This window comes from Gracilinanus agilis, chromosome 4, assembly GCF_016433145.1.
Source record: "Gracilinanus agilis isolate LMUSP501 chromosome 4, AgileGrace, whole genome shotgun sequence".
Lineage (NCBI taxonomy): Eukaryota > Metazoa > Chordata > Mammalia > Didelphimorphia > Didelphidae > Gracilinanus > Gracilinanus agilis.
The window spans coordinates 473,076,730-473,098,447 of NC_058133.1; the positions used below are offsets into that span (position 1 = coordinate 473,076,730).

Below are 21,718 nucleotides of genomic sequence, written 5' to 3' on the forward strand. Positions count from 1 at the left end.
CTAATCCATCTTCCAAACAACTGCCAAATAGATATTCTGGAAATCAGACCGTGTTACTCTGTGCTCAAAAATTTAAGTGATCCTCTATCAAGTATAGACTTCTCTCATTGACATTTAAAGCCCTTCACAGTCTGTCTCTGGTCTCTCTTTCTAGGCTGATCACAGTTTTCCCTTACTCATACACTCTGCTTTCCAGCCAACATGGACTCTGCTGTTTCCTGTACAACACATTTCATTTCCTACTTCAGTTTAGCAGCCTCCCACACTTAAGAATGCCCTCCCTCCTTACCTCTAGCTTTATGTCAATGGTTGTTCCTTGAAGAGGCCTTTCTTGATTTCTTTCCTTCCCCTTTTAATTAATTAATTTAATTAATTTTAGGCCCTTACCTTCCATCTTGGAATCAATATTAACTACTGGTTCCAAGTCAGAAAAGTGGTAAGGGCTAGGCAACGGGGGCTAAATGATTTGCCCAGGGTCACACAACTAAGAAATGTCTAAGGTCATATTTGAACCCAGGACCCCCCACCTCTAAGCCTGGCTCTCAATCCACTGAGCCATGTAGTTTGCCCCCTGATTAATTTTTTTTCAAATCCAGAAAAAAGTAATTTTCTGCTTTTTTCTTAAAGAAGAGGGTAGCATCCTCCCTCCCATCTAGCTGGGAACTACTTATTACTATGTTTAGTGTGAAATTTAAATAAAAGAGTACTTTCCTTAGCTTGTAGTGATACTCTCATTGTTGAATTTCCAGAACTGTTTTCTGAAAGAACTTTTCCCTACCATGGACCACTTTCAACAAAACTTAAATAATTTTTTTTTTTAATGTATATTTCAAGTGGTTTCCTGCCACTGGCCTAGGATAGATCGGACACTTCATTTCTGCTTCTTCCCTCTTTCCCTTCATCTTGGCACAGGGGAGACAGTAGCAGCTCAGTCAGCATTCTGGAGCCTCCCAAGTCCCAGAGTGAGGATGGTAGTGTCAGTGTGAAAGATGGACCGGCTGCTCGCACTGTGTTTTCACTTTATTAACCTGACTCACCGCTGCCTTGTCCCGTTCCTTTCTGTCACTCATCACACTCTTGTGCTTCTTCTTTTCAGGTGGAGTGGGCATGAATCTGACTGCTGCAGACACAGTTATTTTTGTGGACAGTGACTTTAATCCTCAAAATGACTTGCAGGCAATTGCTAGGGCTCACAGGATCGGCCAGAAAAAGTGAGGAATCTGAACGACAGTTGTGACCCTCTGAAGTCCTTTTCCCTTCCCTTGGGTTTGGATTCTCCCGCTGATACCTTGTTTGTTGTTCTCATTAGGGAGGTAGAAGGAGTGAGGATGAGGTGGGCAAAGGCAGGCCTAGAAACAACGACTCAACTTTCCCATGGACTCCCTGAGTGATTTCATTTACCTAGGTTTCTGTGGAAAGAAGAAATCAAATGATAAGACTTATGTCTGTAGGAACCTCCAGAAATATCCATTCCCAGATAAGCTCCATTAAATAAATGATGTTCTATGATAGTATGGATTTTTAAAAATAGTTCACCATTTGGTAAACTCAGATAGTCAGTGGTTTTCCAGAGTCACAGGTGAGAAGAAATTCCAAAATTGAAGAGCCTCTACACACCCCTTGGCCTGCATGAAATAAATGTGCAGGTAAAATAAATTCAAGATGGAAAGAATAGGCCAAATGCGATGGAAAATTTGAGACTATTTCCCAAAAAGAGTTCAAGCCTTAGAAAATGTTGGGTTTTTTTTCCCCAGCAGTAACTATACTCAGAATAGACATTTTCTTATTTCCTTTTAGAAATGTTAGACTTAAATGCTTTTTGCTTTTGCTTATAGTCTTTACGCAAGAAACACTTCTCATCTGTGCTTTACACAGGTCTGTGAAGATTATTCGGCTTATTGGCCGAGATACAGTGGAAGAAATAATCTACAGGAGAGCAGCGTCCAAGCTGCGGCTCACCAATGCTATCATAGAGGGTGGTCACTTGACTCTGGGAACACAGAAAACTCCAGCAGCCTCAGACCTGCAGGTAGTAATCCTTCAGATTAGAAGGTGATGTTAAGTGCCAGTAACCCCTCTGGGTGAGGGTGCAGAAGAAAAGGCCAGGGCACAATCAACCCTCCCTTCCAAACAATGATCACCAAAAGACTCCTTTTAGCGTAAGGATTCTTAACCTGCAATCTCTGAATGTTAGTTTATTTTTAAAGAATTTTTATCAATTCTAAGTACCAGTTCTGAGCAATTGAAGTTAAAAGACTTGTTCAGGGTCACATAGCTAGGAAGTTTCTGAGGCTGATAGCTTGTCTGTCCTTCTGTTGGGGGTGGAGGGAGCATGAGGAGTGAGGATGAGATGGGCAAAGATAGGCCTAGAAACAAAGGCCCAACTTTCCTGTTGGCTCCCTGAATTATTTTATTTTCCCAGGTTTCTTTAATAAGAAGAAATCAAATAGACTTATATCTTTAGGAACCTCCAGAAATACCCATTTGAACCCAGGACCTCCCATCTCCAAGTCTGGCTGTCTATCCATTGAGCCACCTAGGCTCCTCCCTTTTTTCTGAATTTGTTTTAAAATGTATTTTTGATGACTATTTCAATATTCATTGGTTTCCTTTGTAGTCTCATGTACTTTATCTAGTGCATTTAAAAACATTATTCTGCAAAAGATCCATAGACTTCATCAGGCTTTCAGGGAGCTCTGTGACACAAAAAAGTTAACCTCTGCTTTAGCATCTTTAGCCAATATTTTATTTTATCCAATTTAATGGGCTAAAACATGACCTGAGAATTGTTTGGGAGATAAGAACTATTCAAGATACCACATAAGAAATACAGAATCCAAAACAAATTTAGCACTCTTGGAACTGAGAAACAGATGGAGAGTTTTAGGGTGGCTTTCTCTAGAGAGATGGGAAGAGAACAAAGATCATGGTTTAATATTCAGATGAGCAGGTAGAGAAATAGCAGAGTGATGGCACTGAGGGGTAGGCCTTTTTCTGGTCAGGCCAACTTGCTGCATCCTAGAGTTGAGCATTTCATGAGGAAGTATGAATGTTAACATCACATTTTATGGATAAAGAAACTGAAGCCCCAACAATTTCATATGGCAATTCAAGGGCAGAATGACCTGGCAAGTTGGACACAGTATCATGAGATTTAGGACAGGACAAGTAACTGAGCATAGAGCCACCACTCTAGAACCAGGATGTGACGGCTGCTAGGACAACCTGCCAAAGTAATCAGGTTTCCTTCTAAGTAACAGGTTGCCAGTTGTTGGCCTAAATGCTAGAATGTGGGTTCTCTGTTAAACCGTGCTGCCATTTTTGGATCGGAGGCAGTGCCTTTGTTTCTCAATGTGTAAAAGGGCAATTGATTCAGCAAATCCATTGTAGTCACATAATGTCCAAGCATTGTATAGGTTACAGAAGTGTGTCAGGCATGGTTTTTACTGTCAGAGATTTCAATCTTGGGGGAGATTGAACAGTATCGTTTCTACCATATCACACATTGTTCCTTTACCAGTTTTTTTCATTATCTCTTTATAAGCAACTTCACTCTTCTGGTGCTTAGTTTTCTCCTTTTTAAAATAAGGGGGCTGGAACTCTGGGACTAGTGTTTTCTTGCTAACATTTTTATATGACATGTATAGTGTAAGGATGGGATTTGTGCAAGGGGGATGGGACAAAAGGAGCCAGAGAAGGAGTTGCTGACAGTTGAGACCAGAGAGAATTCTGGGAAAGGAACTCAGAAGAAGGAGGGAGAGGAGAAGCGTTGGGAGGAGAGAGGAGGAGGACATCCCAGCTTGGAGCCAGTCCTGAGGGCTTCCTGAGGATCTTTCTTTGGAAATTGAAACCCTGATTCCCTGATCAAAGCCATTCCATCACATCTCACCCATCAAGACTTCAACCATCAAGTTAGCTAAGTTTTTGGACTCCATTTTGGGAGTGATCTCTTAGTCTCCTTCTCCCGTTACCCAACCTTGCTAAAAGACCCCCTTTGACCCCCTTTGAGCCCAAACTTACAATTACAAAAAAGGATAGAAATAGAAAAACAGAAGGAGAAGGATTGAGGGGAGAAGCTTGGGTGGGGAACCACTAGGGGAACCCACCCAAGTGATGGACCCCATAGCAATAGCGAAGAGGGCACCCCAAAATCCCTCTGCCCTTCATCCCTTTCCCTAATCCCTGAATTGCGAATAATAAAAGCCATTCATCAGTCCGATAGAGTTCCAGTGTGCCTGAGAGACAACAAGGGAGAGGGGAACCACCACTTGGTCTGGCTGCCTCCATCTTGAAGCCAGACCACCCGCTGTGAAATTAACTGATCAGGGGGAAGTTTGTGTGAACCCCGTCCTTATTCGGAATCAGATTGGGGTACCACATACCTCTTCTTATAGGGAAGCCTCGCTCCCAACTCCTGTGGGATGGCACGACCATCCAGGTCACCCAGTTTTGGGGTGACATCCCCTTAAAGTCTCCCAGTGTATATTCGGCCCTAGGGGAGAACTGGACTCTCTCTATCTCTCCTTTCTATTAACATTCATTTACAGGCTCTCATTATTGTTATAATAGGCCCATGGCTACTCTGATCTCCCATTTTCACTTCTCTCTCCTTGGGCTCTTGGTCTTCAGCATTTAAGCCAATGAGAACCACCCTGCTGAGGCTATAGTGGGTAAAATAGTTCAGAACAGGACATTTAGATGTTTGATTGGTGTTGGGTATAATTTTAAGTTAAGAATCAATGACCTAAATCAGTGCTATCACACTCAAATAGAAATAGGGCCACAGAACTGTACCTGAGGATCCCATTGGGCCACAGGATTGACATAGAAAACCACATATTCATATTATCTGTTTTATTGTATTTGTATTCATTTGGTTAAATCAGTGATTCCCAAAGTGGGCACCACTGCCCCCTGGTGGGTGCTGCAGCAATCCAGGGGAGCGGTGATGGCCACAGGTGCATTTGGGGGTGGTGAATAACTGTTGTAAGGGGGCATTGATGGTATGTGACAGGGGGCGCTAAGTAATATTTTTTCTGGAAAAGGGGCGGTAGGCGAAAAAAGTTTGGGAACCACTGGATTAAATGTTCCTCAAGTACATTTTAATCTGCCTAGGGCTGCACTTGTAGTATTGTGGGCCATATCTGACATTGGGATGAAGTAGTCTCTATAAGGTCCTTTTAGTTCTTCCATTCCCTGGTTCTTTTATTTTTAGCACCCACAGTCCAAAGTATGAATGGCAAATTGTTATCCCTATTTCACAGATAAGGAAACTGAGGCTCAGACATCCCCAAAGTTTCTGGCTAATTCATGACAAAGCCTAAGGTGTCACCCAGGCATTATGACTTAGTCCAGGCTTGTTTCCACCACATCTCGGCATGGTATGAAGTGGGAAGTGTCAACTGTGCCTTCCTGTGTACCCATTTACAGTGATAACCACTTGGTCTTTTTATTTGCTTTCTCCATAAAAGTTGAGTGAGATCCTCAAGTTTGGCTTGGACAAACTGCTCTCTTCTGAAGGAAGCACCATGGAAGAGATTGACCTGGAGTGCATTCTTGGGGAAAGCAAGGATGGCAAGTGGATTGCAGATGCCTTACTTGCTTCTGAAGAAGAAAGCAAAGAAGAAGAGGCCGAGAGTAAGTCTTAGGGTGAAATGGGAGCAGATTGTATAGCTCTGAACCCAGGAGCACAAGCCTAGGCCTCAGGGTTACACGGGAAAGTGACATGCCTGAGAGGGAGCAGGAGGTGAGATTCTCTGTTGTGACTTAAGTGCAGCTCTGAAACATTTACTCTCCCACAGAAATGACTTAACCTGCTCCTGGCTCTGAATTTTGGTGTATGCTCCTCTCTGGAAAATCTTTTTCTTACAAAACTAGAAAGCACCATCTAGTCCCAACTGCATCCCCAACAAGTGGTCCTCCAGACTTCATGTAAAGGCCCATGATAAGGGGGGAGACTTCTACTTCCTGAGGCAGCCCATTCATGTTGAACAGCGCTGGCTATTGGGCAGTGTTTCCTGTCCATAGTGGACTAGATTGCCTTTAAATAGAGTTCATCATCACTGAATATCTTTAGAGGGAGGCCGAATGGATTTTATATGGGGAAGTCTGTGAGGGACTAGATGACTTCAGAGGTATCTTCCATCTCCTGAGTTCTGAGCCCACGAAAGGTGCCTAGTGACATTCCAGAAATAAACCCTTTCTTGGGCTGTATTAATAGAAAGATGCCCAGAGGAAGTGATAGGTAATAATCCCCATGCATCCTGCTTTGGTTAGCACACATCTGGGATATTGGGCCCAGGCCTAGAAAGCACAAAACAAGGCTGTTCAAAAATCATGTCATGGAAGGGATGGCTAAATGTGATTATCCTCTTAAAAAGATGGAGCCATGATATCTGTCTTCAGATATTTAAAGGGTTGTGGTGTGAAAGAGGGATTGGAATTGTCCTTCGTAGCTCCAGGGGGACATAATGAGTACAAGTGACCGTTGTTTGTTGCTTAATCATTTTCAGTTGGGTCCGGCTCTTTGTGACCCCTTTTGGGATTTTCTTGGCAGAGATGCTGGAATGGTTTGCCATTTCCTTCTCCAGCTCATTTGACTGGTGAGGAAACTGCAGCAAACAGGGTGAAGTGCCTCACCCAAGGTCATACAGCTAGCCAGTGTCTGAGGCCAGGTTTGAGCTCTGGAAGATGAGTCTTCTCAACCCAGTGGCACCACGGAGCTCCTCTTAAGTTACAGAGGGCCAGATTTTGACTCAACATATAAGGAACAATTTCCTAACAATTAAAGCTGTCTGAAAATAGCAGTGTGGGTCTTCTTCAGGGGTAGTGCATCCCCCATGACTTGTGAGTGCTCAAGCACAGGTAGGATTGGCCATTTTGGGGAATATTTTATTACAGACTCATACACTGGGCAAGGTCATTGGAATGGATATCCTTTTGGGTCTCCCCTAACTGTGAGATTTGAGCATAACAGTAAATAGCATATTTTAAAAAATTTCATTGAACCATGTTCCTCTTCTTGTTTATTCAGGTATGCATCACTGAACATTATACCAGCCAAAGGGCTGTTTAATATTTGTATAATCTTATAAATTACAAAAAAAATATCTTTTCCAAGTTCATTCTCTCTTTGAAGGCTGAACAGCCTCTGGTGGCTCTCTTCCAGGATGTTAACAGGTCAGAAATTGGATTTGTTGACGAGTTCTTCCACCAGGACGTATTGGGACCTTCTCTAACTAGGAGGAAGGCTGTAGGGAGTACCTCCTTGGCAGCTGAGGGCCCTGTCCCTGGTCATGTAGTCAGCGTCTGAGACAAGGCTCTGAGCCCAGCTCGAGGCTTCCTCGCTCCCAGGCTCACTATTCCAACCGAATACAACACTGCCACTCGGTTACCCCATAATGTACGGCGAAACCACTGCACATTCACAACAAAAAATGTGGGAACAATATGGTCCTGCCCAGTGTAGGGTGCGTGCCTGTAACCGCTGCTCCAGGAAAAGTCAAGGCTGGTGGATCACTTGAGCTCAGGAGTTCAGAGCTACAGTTGGGCTAAGCTAATTTTTGGGGTGTCTACACCAAGTCAGCTATGTGGCAGAGTAAGAGGACCTGAGTTCAAATCCTGCCTTGGATACTTACTAGCTGGGTGGCCCTGGGTAAGTCATTTAACTGTTTGCCTCAGTTTCCTCATCAGTAAAATGAGCCAGAGAAGGACATGGCAAGCTATTCCAGTATCTCTGCCAAGAAAAATCTCAAATGGGGTCATGAAGAATTGGGCCCGAGTGAAAACAGCTGAACAATAACAACACAAAGTTAGGCACCAGTATAGTGAGTCCTGGGCAATGGGGGACCAGTAAGGCTCCCTGAGGAGGGGGAAACCCACTTAAGTCAGAAATGCAGGTCAAGCCTCCATGCCCCTCGGGTGGGATCGGTCTAGCGAGTAGGCTCTGCACTTCCAGCATGGGCGAGATCGGAGAACCCCGTGTAAAAAAAATAGTTATGATAGAACTAATTACATAAAACAAAAATAATTAAATTTAATAAGATATGTTTCTTTATTTTATCTGGCTTTAGAAGAAACCAATTTGCAAGTTGGGAGAACTGTCTGCCTATGTGAACTCTGTGCAGGCCACGTTCGGCGCTCTCCTGCCCTTCATATTTTCGCTTTTTGACGGGGAGCTTTATTGATAGCTCCTGCGCTGATTTAATTAGAGGGTGCCAATTAGAATTACAGCGCGCCGAGCTTGCTTACAAGTGTGAAGCAGCTCCTCTCTTGGGAATGAAAGTGTTTTGCTTTCTTAGTCCTTGGAGAAAACATACTTAGAGCTGATTTGAGTGGCTGTGGGTTCAATGGAGCATTCATTCACTCGGCAAACGGTGTCATTAAAGCTCGTCTCTTCTAGAATCGTTACTCCTCAGCCTCGGCTCTCCTGTGGAAAGCGCACAGGCCTCTCGGCACACGCAGTTTTTGGGTGACAAGAGAGTGCTGGGGCAGCAGCTAGGTGGTCTGGAGTTAGGAGGACCTGGGTTCAAATGTGGCCTCAGATTCTTAGCTGGCTTAATGACCCTGGCCAAGTCACCTTACCTCTCTCTGCCTCAGTTTCATCCTCTGTAATGAGAGTAATATAGAGCCTATCTTCAAGGTTGTTGGGAAGATCAAATGAGATAATATTTGAAAAGTGCTTTGGAAGTCTTACATCACTCTCTTGTTGTTTGGTTGTTTTTCAGTTGTCTGACTCTTCGTGACCCCCTTTGGGGTTTTCTTGGTAAAGATGCTGGAATGGTTGGCCATTTCCTTCTTTGGCTCATTTGACAGATGAGGAAGCTGGGGCAAACAGGATAAAGTGACTCGCCCAGGGTCACACAGCTAGGACATGTCTGAGGAGAGGAGCCTTCCTGACTCTGGGCCAGCACTCTATCCACTGCACCACCCAGCTGCCCCGAATCGCTCAATAGGTGCTAGTTATTATCTCAAAATCTGCAAAGTACTCTCCAAATAGAAAGCATTATCCTTATCACTTTTAGAAGTATCATCCTTTCCTGGTCTCTCCGCATTCTGACTTTGGAATCTCTCATTTTCTCCCTTTTTTTCCTTTAAAAAAAAACAAAAATAACCCTTCCCTTCCAGCTTAGAATCAATACTATGTATTGCTTTTGAGGCAAAAAGAGTGGTAAGGGCTAGGCAGTGGGGTTAAATGACTTTGCCAGGGTCACACAACTAGGAAGTAGCCCCTGTTTTCTCTTTAAGATTTATCATGGAATCCTCTAATTTTGCCGGAGGAAGACCCCCCCCCCCCTTTTAGAGAGTTCTATTCCAGACCATATAAAAGTAACAGAAGGGCCAATCTTGCTACCTAGTGAACTTTCCAACACAACTGTGTGCTGTCTTGCGGATCTTGATATCCCTGAGATTCGAGCAGTTATTTGTCGAATGAACAGTCCCCGGAGTCTCAGAGGGGCCCAGGAATCCATCCAAAGTTCCATGGCCGGAGAGGAAAACGCTGACCTGAGTCCTGATCCTGCTGCTGCCCCAGCACCTCCCCTTTCTCTGTCCTAGCTCTGCACAGAAATTAAGCTGTTTCTTTTGTTTCTGGCTTTTCTCCATTCATGATTTTTGTTTGCTTTTTACAAGGTCATATGTATTTATACGAAGGTAAAGATTATTCTAAAGAGCCAAGTCAAGAAGACAAAAAATCCTTTGAGCAACTGGTGGATCTTCAGAAAACCCTTCTGGAGGAGAGGCATCAGGAGGGGAGGGCGCTCCGCAATAAAGGAAGCGTGAGTTGCCTCTGCCTCTGAAAGGGTGAAGGCTTTGAAGCCACAGCTTAGAAAGAGGAAGAGAGAATTCTGAACATGGAGAATGGACTAGGCAGACAGGTTTTAGGGCTAACATGTCCACAGGAGAGAAATTAATTCTCTTTATTTCAAGGATTCATACAACAGAACACCTCATTTTCCTGGGAGGTCAGAGTTCCAATGATCCCAGCACCCTAGAACATAGGCAAAAAAACAAAAATGTGCAAAAACCCTTTGAGGCCTGAAGTTGCTGTCATAAAAACTTTTATGCCACCAACCCCCAAACCCTGAACTTTCCTCTGTAAGCTAAGCCTCCAACCCTCCCTCAGAGGCTGTCCACTTTTACTTTACATACAATTCTAAACAAGATTGCTATTAAATTTCCCAGCCCACAACAATTAGAAACAGCAAATTAGAAAGGAATAATGGTTGAAGCAGAACACCAATCACTTTGAAAAGCAGCAGCTTATAGCAAGATAGGAGATATTTAAAAAATAGACACAAAATGAAAGACACCATATTTTGATGCCCTACAGCACAGGAGCTGTTCAACTTCTATTATTATTATTTTAAAAAATCCTTACTTTCTCTCTTAGAATCAATACTGTGTATTGATTCCAAGGTAAAGGGGATCAAATGACTCACCCAAGGTCACACAGCTAGGAAGTTTCTGAGTCCAGATTGGAACCCTGGACCTCCTGTCTTTAGGCCTGACTCTATTCTCTGAGCCACCTCGCTGCCCCCAGTATTCCTTCATTATAACTGATGAACAGAGCCATGCTATTGATTCATCAATAAAAGCTTACTTTCTATTCAGTAACTTTAAGTCAAGGAACAGTATAATATGGAAGAGAAATTTTCCAATAAAAGTAGTTAAAATGAAAAGGTTCAGGGTGTTAAAGGGTAAGCTTCAGTCATTTAGAAAATCCCCTTATATTAAATGCCTCATTACTCAATGATGTGAGATCAATGAGGTATTGCTGCACCATCTTTGCTGGTGTTCTGGCCGAATTTCACATTTTGTATAGTGAGAATCCCCTTGGTCCATCTACTCCCCATTTCTTCCCCTTCAGCCCCCCAGAAACCCCACTACCACAGCCAGGCCTCCCTCCTTTTTGCCATGATTGGGGTACCCGTCTGTCATATGTCTGATAGAGTTAATACCATCTGGGATCTCTGATCCTTCCTTCCCATTGGAAACCAACATGGGCCTGCCGCGCTCTGTAAAACGTTTGCCCTGTTGCTTCTGAGGCAGTCATAGCATTTAGATAAGGGGGCTTCTGAGGGGCTCTGGGGCGTCTGGCAGGGATCGAGGCGGGCTCCCTCCGTGGTAAATACCAAGTAATTTGTTTTTGTCTTCATTTCCAGGTTCTCGTCCCAGGACTTTTGGAAGGGCCTACCAAAAGAAAGCGCATCTTGAGCCAGGAAGAACTAGAGGAAAGGCGGAGGAAAAGACAAGAGGCAGCAGCCAAGAGAGCAAGGTTGAAAGAGGAGAAGAAAAGACAACAAGAAGAGGCAGAGCATAAGAAAAAGTACGCAGGGCTCCCTCGACAGACTCAGGGTCACGTCTGCCAGACTCTGATCTTAGAAGGAAGGAGCGCCGTGATGCTGAAAATGACTTGTAGAGGACAAAACATGCGGAAATTTTAGCTTCTGTCCTACTTGGGGAAGAGAGATTGTATTAAAAGACACGAAAGCAGGAACATCATATTTAGCTCAGGGCTTCCGATGGTAGAAAAATTTGCCAAGGGACCAGATTCTGTTGTATTCACCCAAGAGTAAATGACTGGGCTATTTGTTCCAATTTTAAAGGTGCAGAAACTTCTGTGATGCTTTGGGGCCCCACTGGTAGTAGGAGAAGTGATTTCTTAAAGGTTGAGCCAAAAATAACTCTCAGAATCCAGTCAGCTTCAGCAAAACGGCCTGAGCGCTCGGGGGCTGCTCGGTGCATCCTGCTGAAACAGACAGATTTAAAGATTGTGTTGTAATTTCCTGACAAAAAAAGAAGTGAAGAAATGGATATAAACAGCCTTTTCTTCAGGTATGTTTTTAAAGCCCAATGAGAACCAGAGACAGTAGGTACCATCTAAAGATGAATCATGTGGCCATTAGACATATCAGTATTATTTCTTCTTTTCCTTCCTTACAGGCAGGCAATAAGGCACATCCTTTAAAGGTTTTTAGAATTGTCAGACTGCATTTGTATTTGGCATTTATTATTGGTGAAAGAAGTGTGAAACAGACCCAAAGGGGAAAACATGTCAGGGATTTAATTTACTCTTTTCTTTCATGGATTTGTTTTAGGATGGCTTGGTGGGAGTCAAACAATTACCAGTCATCCTGCCTGCCCTCTGAGGAAAGTGAAACAGATGAATCTGAGGAAGGAAATGATGAGAATGATGGTGACTTCGGTTATGAAGATCAAGACCTGACCTCCATCAAGTATGTTAGTGGGGATGTCACCCACCCCCAGGCAGGAGCAGAGGATGCCATCATTGTTCACTGCATAGGTATGAAAAAATAGGTGTGTGTGTGTGTGTGTGTGTGTGTGTGTGTGTGGTGAGATTAGGGGTACTCCCCCATTTCTTTATCAGACAGAAAACTAGTGAAAGAGAGAGATAAAGTGATTACAGGTAGACTCCTGATCCAAGGGGAAGGATGCCAAAGTCTCTACTTCCAACTGTTGACTCAATATGTCATTTGGAGATTGTATCACACTCCCATTGTTTAGCCTTTGTCCTCTACCAAGTGGGGAGAAAAATGTAAAAAATTACACTTGTTGGGTGAGTGAAGAAATGGAGCCTATTTTGTGAACTTTGGGAATGCCCTGGTTGTCAGGTTGAATTATTACAAGGTCTTTTCCCACATCTGTTTCTACCTACTTGCAGCCCCATAACTGGGAAAGAGGGTGTCTATTTAGGCAATGATTAAATAAGAATATAAGGTTAGATTACCCAAAGCCTAGCCAAATACCTCTTGCTAGTTTGGAATTGACCCAACTTGACTTTCTGAAAAGAAATCATGTATCTCTTCAACAGTCCTTGGTTAACTTTTCTGATTGAAGGCAACTATTGGTGTTTTAACCATGTATTCCTTATTAATTGGTGATTAATTACCATTAATCACCAAGTAGTTAATTACTATTAATGACAGTTAATCATTACAATCACAAAATAATTATCAGTAGTTGATGAGAATTTATTAATTGCTAGTTAATTAATTACTAAGGTGTTAATTAATTCCCCCTTTTTTAAACCCTTACCTTCTGTCTTGGAACAAATTCTAAGTATTGGTTCCAAGGAAGAAGGGTGGTAAGGGCTAGGCAATGGGGGTTAAATGACTTGCCCAGAATCACATAGCTAGAAAGTGTCTGGGGCCAGATTTGAACCCAGGTCCTCCTGACTCCAGGCCTGGTTCTCTATCCGTTGAGCCACATAGCTGCCCCTAATTACCCTTCCTTGTCCAAGGACAGTACAGGGAAATAGAAGCCTTTATAGGATGCTGTCTTAGTCTTTCACAAAGGAATTTTGAAGTGCTGGTTTCCAGCCACATCTAAATGTTGGGTTGGAAACATCCATAGGAGATCATGCCTGTCTTTGGAAGGGACGAGCATTCTTACTTTGAGCCCATTAGAAACAAAGTGATGTTTATGGTGGATTTGACTTCATGCTCCATTAATGACTATTCATTTTCTTTTACCTACCAGATGATTCTGGACGCTGGGGCAGAGGCGGTTTGTTCACAGCCTTAGAAATTCGGTCAGCTGAACCAAGGAAAATATATGAACTTGCAGGGAAGATGAAGGGTAAGGACTAAAGAAAAAGGATGAGGAACACAGCAAAGCAGAAGGGGACCCACAGGAGACAGCTTTCTTCTTACTCACTGTGGAATCTTGGACCTGTGCATCACTGTGTCCTCAGCTGTAAAATGGGGGTGATCATGCCTGTTCTACTTATTTTCACAAGGCTCTCATGAAATTTTGAATCAGGATAGATTTGAAAATGCTCCAAAAAGTATAAAGAACTATATAAATGAAGTAGTATGAGGTAGAGCATTTTTTTCTTGTTTTTTTTTTTTTTAAATTTAGATTATTTTCCCATGGTTACATGATTCAAGTTCTTTCCCTCTCCCCCAAACTCCCCTTCACCTCTCCCCCCACCCCAGAGGCGATGTGCAATTCCACTGGGTTTTACATGTATCATTGATTAAGACCTATTTCCATATTATTGATAGTTGCACTAGGGTGATTGTTTAGCATCTACATCCCCCAAAATATCCCCATCAGCCCATGTGTTCAAGCAATTGTTTTTTTTTCTGTGTTTCTGGTCCCACAGTTCTTCCTCTGAATGCGGGTAGCATTCTTTTCCATAAATCCCTCAGCATTAGCCTGGGTCATTGCATTGTTGCTAGTAGAGAAGTTTGATTGTACCACAGTGTATTGGTCTCTGTACAATGTTCTTCTGGCTCTGCTTCTTTCACTCTGCATCAGTTCCTGGAGGTCTTTCCAGTTCACACGGAATTCCTCCAGTTCATTGAGGTAGAGCATTAAATTGGGAAGGGTCTTAAATGCCAGGCTAAGGAGTTTGGGCTTTAATCGGTAGGCAATGGTGATTCATTTTGATCAGAAGATTTCTACGGGTGAACCTGTGCATAAGAAAAATTAACTTGGCAGTGATTCAAAGGGTGGATTGGATTGAAACATAAAAGAGACTAGAGTCAGGGAGTCCCAATTAGGATTCTGTTGCATTAGTTTTAGTCAGATCGCTATTGACACTGGCAATTGGATGAATAATTGGGGTGGGGGTAGAGGGGAGAGGGAGAGAGAGAGAGAGAAAGGGAGAAGGAGAGGGAGAAGAATGAGTCAAAGATAACACCAAGGTTTCAGGCATGTGGGATAGGGTGAATGCATGGTGGTCTCAGTGACTGAAATAAGGTAGTCAAAAAGAGAAGCACATTTTGGGGGAAAGAGAACAATTTCAGTTTTGGACAGACCAAGGTTGGGGCACCAGCAAGAAATCCAGGGAGAAGTGCCCTGCCAGTGGTTGAAACTGTGGCTCTGGAGAGTTTATTTTTAGAGACCCAGATTTGGTAGTCATGTATATAGAGATGATCAGTGCCCAGGGGAGATTCTCAGAGATGTAGAGACCTTTGAGAAGGGAAAGAGTCCCCTTAGGATAGGACCTCTAAGAATGTTTTCTGCATGGAAATGTTGGGAAAAGGAGGTAAGACTACCTCTCTGCCAGTACTGTGGGGGATACAGAAAAGCAGAGGGGATGGTCCCTCGGATCCAGGCCAGTTCAAGATCCAAAACATGCAAAAAAAAGGTAAATTACCCCCAAAAGAAGGTTTTCCATTGAGTGCTAGGAGAATGGCTTCCATCATCCTAGGGGAGGAGACATCACTCACTGTAGGCCAGTGGTCAGGAAAGACGACCTTTGGGATGGCCAGAGAGGGCATAAGCCATGGCAGAGAAATGAGAGAATGTGGACAGGAGCAGAGCAGTCAGGCTGGTTCCAAACGAAGCATGCCTGGGGCAGTGGGAGATAACTGGAGGGCTAAGTTTGGCCCAGACTGTGGAGGGCCTTTGATGCTAACTGAGGCATGGGAATTTTGTCCCATCATGAATGAGTGGCCACTGTTATACGCAGAGCAAAGGGCTGACGTGAAAGCAGTCTTTAAGCAGTGGTGTCCAGCTCCAAAAGAAAGGCCTCCTATTGGCTTAGAAAACCATAAATGGGCAACATCTGTGAGAATGTATTTTTACTTATTGTGTTAGACATGTCCCAGTTACATTTTAATGTGGTCGAGGCTGTGCTGGATGTCTTGGGATGAGTCTCATACCTCTGCTTTCAGATATTTATATGGCATGGATTATGGGTGGCGGCATAGTGAAAGGGAGACTACTCAAGAGAGGGTGGCAGCAATGGTAGGAGTGAGGCAGGTGATGAGCGTCTGGACCAGAGGCGGCGGCAAGATAAAGAAGGTGGGGGATGCAGGAGTTTTTTTTTTTTTTTTTAAACCCTTACCTTCCTTCTTGGAGTCAATACTGTGTTTTGGCTCCAAGGCAGAAGAGTGGTAAGAGTAGGCAATGGGGGTCAAGTGACTTGCCCAGGGTCACATGGCTGGGGGAGTGTCTGAGGTCAGATTTGAACCTAGGACCTCCCGTCTCTAGGCCTGGCTCTCAATCCACTGAGCTACCCAACTGCCCCCGATGCAGGAGATTTTGAAAGACGACAACATCACTCGGGCACTTCAAGGCTATGAAGGTGCTAAGATTGAAGGAAGAATTAAATGTTCTGGGACTTTAAGCTTTGTACTGTTTCCTATTCGAATGGGTATTTCTTCATTGAATTTAATGTTCTCTGGTTTATTTCTTACTCTTCCTTCATCACAGATCTGAGGCTGGGAGGAGTCCTTCTATTCCCTATTGATGATAAGGAGTCGAGGAACAAAGGACAGGACTTGGTAAGTAACCCGTCATCTCTAACTTTTTAATTTTGGAGCCTAATATAGAGGACTGGGAGATTTCGAAGACTTAATAAAATACACTGTCAGAGCTTGGGTTGAGTTTAAACTATTAAAATTTAAAATGCTATTGAGAAATGCCAACCTGATTCTCCTCTTTGTCTTAGGGGAGGTGTGAGCTATTCATACTCCCAGGAACAAAAGTGGAAAAGGCTGACCCATTCCATCCCTGCAGCCTTAAATGAACATTTCTCTCTCATTCATTATTTGAGGTCCTCTGATGTATTTTTAATTGTCTGTCTATCTCACTCTAGGACCTTTGAGTATAGTCTCATCTGACTCATTTAAAGAAACTTTAAATGAGTTTTTATTTACTCAGAGCAATCACTTGGTCAGTAAACATTTAACATTTATTAAATACCTACATTGTGCCAAGCACTGTGGTGAGCAGTGATAGGGATGTGACTAAGGGCAAAAATATGGTCCCTTCCCTCAGGGAGCCTACTGGAGAAGGCAATGTGTAAATAAATAGGCATATCCAAGGGAGGTGGAGAACAGATGGAAGGCAATCTCCATTGAATGTGGTGGTTGCCATTAGACACTCAAGAGGACTCAAAACTATTCCTGGGGAAACTAGGTGGCTCAGTGGATTAAGAGCCTAGAGACGGGAGATCCTGGGTTCAAATTTTGCCTCAGACACTTTCTAGCTAGGTGACCCTGGGCAAGTCACTTAACCCTCATTGCCTAGTCCTTACCACTCTTATGCCTTGGAACCAAAACAAAGTAGGATTCTAAGATGGAAGGTAAGGCTTTTATTAAAAAAAACCAAACCCAATTCTTCCTGCTTTTCTGATTCTGCCTTTAGTAGTTATCCTGAAAGAGGGAGGGGGAATCCTGTGATTGAGCTCAAAGCAAGATAATTGAAGAGATGGGGCAGGGGTGGTGTAACTGCTGATGAGGTGGGCAGCGAATGACAGAATTCAGAACATCCAGAGGAGACCAAACCAAGATGGCACCAGGGAGTGTGTCTACGTCCCCTTAGCAGTGCTTTTCTATCTAGTTGGCATTGATTGTGGCTCAGCACCGGGATCGCTCCAATGCCTTGTCTGGCATCAAGATGGCAGCACTGGAGGAGGGTTTAAAAAAGATATCTCTAGCAGCAAAGAAGAAGAAGGGTAAGTGTGTTTATGGTGTTTCTGTGGGTGCTTTAGGAATACCGATATTTCTGTTCTCTGAATAAGGCAGACTCAGAATGAAGGCCTGCTCTTCCTTCGTGGTAGAGTTGATCCCTGGGGCCAGGAAACAAGAGGAAGCAGACCTACCTGGCGTTAATGCCAGAGTGCTTTCCTGCTCGTTATCTCGCAAAAGCCTCACAGCAGCCCTTCCAAATGCTTTTGTCCCTGTATTACAGAGGAGAAGCCTGAGGCTCCCGGGTCGAGTACGTGCCTAAGGTCACATGTAAAATTAGTGGAAAAGCCAGAATTCAAATCCAAAGCTCCTGATTTTACCCTAGGTTTTTTTTCCCCTGGAAGACCCCTGCCTCTTAAAGTAATTTTTCTATGTTCAAACAAATCTAGAAACTTTAAACCACTCTGTCCTCATTTCATGCAATGAGGCGCAATGTTGAGGCAGAGGGATGAGTTTTCTGTAACTCACTTGGAGATCCTGGACCATTAACTTATTTTAGTATTATTTTGACCACTAAAAAAGCATACAATAGAATTACAGTAATGTAGATATTAAGCCTGACAGACAAATCTTTGAAGCAAACTCTTGAACTAATTAAATCTGGCTTCTGTTAGATGTGTCTCTCACAGTTGGTTGAGTTGATTGACTCCTGAGGAAATCACTGTATCTTAGTTAACATCTCCAGCTCTAGTTCCAGTAGTATGTTGGGTTCCCAGGACATCTAGACTTATTTCCAGCTTCCGAGAGGCCACCTTGGAGTCAGCAAAATTGGATGATTTCCTCCGTTAAATTCCCTTCTGGAATGTATCAGGAAGGTCAGTTCATAGGCACGCATGGCGCACACTCACCAGTCACATCAGTGTCTGTCTGCAGGAAGCCAGAAAGTGACTCTGTAGTGTGGCTTTTTATCTCTGGCTTAGATTGCCTGTCCATTAGTCAACTATAGATAAATTGATTTATTCAGATTTATTTGTTCTTTTATAGCAAGTGTCCATCTTCCGCGCATTGGCCATGCTACTAAAGGGTTTAACTGGTATGGTACAGAGCGTCTCATACGGAAACATTTAGCAGCAAAAGGCATCTCGACTTCTGTGTATCCTTTCTTTTACTTTGTCATTATAAATACTTGTTCTTCAGGGACGAAAAAAGCGTCATCCAGTTGACAAACATAATGCAAATTATTTCTATTGAGAGAGATGATATATTATGCATATTTGTTAAAAAGTCAGCGAAAATTATAAATTGTGTCAGTGTCTAAACAATGCCCTACAAATTAAAATTGAATTTTAAATACTTTACAGATTGAGCCATTTGCGGTCCATCTATAGGCCTCATTCCTGCTGAGTCTTTCTGTGATTTCCAGCAGCTGAGCTGGTCACTCAGAGACAGCAGCAGCTTCAAGGTAGAAAATGGTACATGCGAAGATGCTGTGGTTATATCAGAATTTAATCTTGGGCCCAATCTTAGCCTGCCACACAGATCTTCTCCTTATTCTTCAGAGAGGGAAACCAGAAGGCATCTTCTGACTTGGAACTATGTAGGTGGGGTGTAAATACACTCAGGCATGCCTTGGGCATAAACAAACCAAAGGCAGGGCTGGCCTTGGGAAGAGAGATGGAGTTCAGGGGACGAGGACTTAAGCCAGCCATCATCATTTGATCTATCTTGGACTTCGGTGCTTTGGACACATGAATGTTATTTTTACAAAATGTAAAGTAGGCAGGGTAAGTTTTATATTGGAGGGGGAAAACCAACAAAACATTAAGCCGACTGGCTATATTTAAAAGTGTAAGGAATTAAGTCAGTTGATATTCATGTCTGTGATTAAAAACTGGCTCTCTAATGGCCATGGTGAAATTCCTGCTATATATCATTGTGGTGGATAGGCCATAATCCATTTCCTGAGTCCAGTATTATGAAGGAGCAGTGAGTTTTCTCCAACTATTTTTTTAAATTATTATTATTTTTTAAATTATGATCTCTAGGTTTCAGTGGTATTATCTGTGAAATGAGCAAGTTGGATCAGGAGTTCTTAACCTGGACTCTGTGAACTTTTTTTTTTTTAAATTTTTTAGAAAAATTTTTTCCATGGTTCCATGATCCATGTTTTTGTTCTCTCTCCCCTCACCCCATCTCCCCCTAGTAGCTGACGTGCATTTCCACTGGTTTCTTCCTTGTGTCATCGATCAAGACCTCTTTCCATATTGTTGATAATTGTCCTAGGGTGGTCATTAAGAGTCTATATCCAAAACGTGTCTGCATCAACTCATGTGTTCAAGCAGTTGTAGTACAATGTAGTACATGTAGTTCAAGCAGTATAATATGGTACTGGTTAAGAGACTGAAGGGTGGATCAGTGGAATAGACTTGGGGTAAGTGACGTCAGCAAGACAGTGTATGATAAACCCAAAGAGCCCAACTTTTGGGACAAAAATCCACTATTTGACAAAAACTGCTGGGAAAATTGGAAAACAACATGGGAGAGATTAGGTTTAGATCAACAGCTCACACCCTACACCAAGATAAATTCAGAGTGGGTGAATGACTTGAATATAAAGAAGGAAACTATAAGAAAATTAGGCAAACACAGAATAGTATACTTGTCAGATCTCTGGGAAAGGAAAGATTTTAAAACCAAGCAAGAGTTAGAAAAAATTACAAAATGTGAAATAAATAATTTTGATTACATTAAATTAAAAAGGTTTTGTACAAACAAAAACAATGCAACTAAAATCAGAAAGGAAACAACAAACTGGGAAAAAATCTTTATAACAAAAAACTCAGACAAAGGTCTAATTACTCAAATACACAAGGAGTTAAATAAATTGTACAAAAAATCAAGCCATTCTCCAATCGATAAATGGGCAAAGGACATGAATAGGCAATTTTCAAATAAAGTAACAAAACTATCAATAAGCACATGAGAAAGTGTTCTAAATCTCTAATAATTAGTTTCTCCAACTATTATCTAGATAGCAATGAGGTTTTTTCCTAATTATTACATAGATTCAGAGTACACATCCTTTTACTTAAGAAAGTTCAACTGCTAGAAAACTTAGCAAAGAAACCCATGTACTTTTCAGCTCAATTATAACACATTTTAACTCTTAACAAAATGATTTGTGTGAACAGGGTGTCCATATCATGGGACTATGGGTCTGAGTAGTTTTTTCATGCAAGATCACAACTCCTCCATAACTTAGGAAATCATCTCTAAGAGTTGCTATTTCCAAAAAATTTGTCACCCAATGGCCAATCTTGTGATGAATTTTCCCAAACTTTGATTTGTCCTCAGATAATGGACATACATATCCTCAGTGGACCTGTCCTTGAGTCCTTTTCAGTTTGTTAACATTTGCCAAAACTTGGAGTCTTTTGGCAAAGGGTACAAGAACCTGTGGTTATCAGCATGCCACAATAAGTCATCAGAATGCAATTTAATACATAATAGTATTACTGATAAAAAAATGCCAGTAATAATTATAAGTTAAATTAAAAGGAGAACTGAAAAGGAGCTACCATTTTGGAGAGGATTCCAGAATCTTGTACCTAAAATAGTGGTTAGTTTTGTTTATTCTTCTGTTATATTTTGTAGCATTTTTTCCTTGACAACCTTTATCAGATATTATTTTCCTAGGAATAAAGCCCTTTCTACTTATTCACAACCATCTTCATCAACCACAAGACCTATGGCACCATGACACTTGTGAGAGTCCTATGGTCTCTTTCTGAAAAGAACAGTAAGACAAGCCAATGCTTGTCCAGAGCTGCTGAAGAATTTCCAGAAGAAATCAAAATTAGACCATTGAAATATTTTATATGTGAATTCTAAATTCTGATTTTATTTTTGTAAGTTGGAAGTGCACAGCCTATCAGAGGAAGCCATGTTGGCAATTCATCAAGGGCCCAAAGTCAACACTCCAGTTCCATAAACATTTGCACATAATAATAATTTTGCTTCTTTAAAGTCCTTTTTTTCCCTCCCCTTTCTGCCTTTTTTCCTATCACTATAATTTTCTCAGAGAGACAAAAGTAGAGAAAGAAGTTGCAGGGTAATGGAGAGACACACCATTTTATGGCTTCTTTTATTTCCTTGCAAGGCATGGTGCTTAGGTGATGTCAGCACAAACCTTCACCTTTGCAGTTACTTTCAGTTACCAGACATCCTCAAATAATCAAGTATCTAATAACCACCTATGCTCTACCTTCATTTTATGATTTTGTAAAGGGCATGAGAGCCACAGAAGCTAATATGAACTTGAGTTTTACCAA

The 21,718-nt window shown here is 42.3% G+C and overlaps 1 protein-coding gene across 2 annotated transcripts in view; it reads left to right on the forward strand.

Moving 5' to 3' along the window:
- Positions 1-21,398, forward strand: part of CHD1L (chromodomain helicase DNA binding protein 1 like) — a 54,971-nt gene extending 33,573 nt beyond the window's left edge. For both annotated transcript variants that reach the window (XM_044676056.1, XM_044676057.1), the window contains 11 exons: positions 1,097-1,211; positions 1,876-2,029; positions 5,472-5,637; positions 9,631-9,776; positions 11,163-11,326; positions 12,099-12,304; positions 13,501-13,599; positions 16,189-16,259; positions 17,320-17,434; positions 18,432-18,540; positions 21,069-21,398. In XM_044676056.1, coding sequence (XP_044531991.1) covers positions 1,097-1,211; positions 1,876-2,029; positions 5,472-5,637; positions 9,631-9,776; positions 11,163-11,326; positions 12,099-12,304; positions 13,501-13,599; positions 16,189-16,259; positions 17,320-17,434; positions 18,432-18,540; positions 21,069-21,147 — 1,424 coding nt within the window. In that variant the 3' untranslated portion in view covers positions 21,148-21,398. The remainder of the gene's footprint in view (positions 1-1,096; positions 1,212-1,875; positions 2,030-5,471; positions 5,638-9,630; positions 9,777-11,162; positions 11,327-12,098; positions 12,305-13,500; positions 13,600-16,188; positions 16,260-17,319; positions 17,435-18,431; positions 18,541-21,068) is intronic.
- The last annotated feature ends 320 nt before the right edge of the window (positions 21,399-21,718 follow it).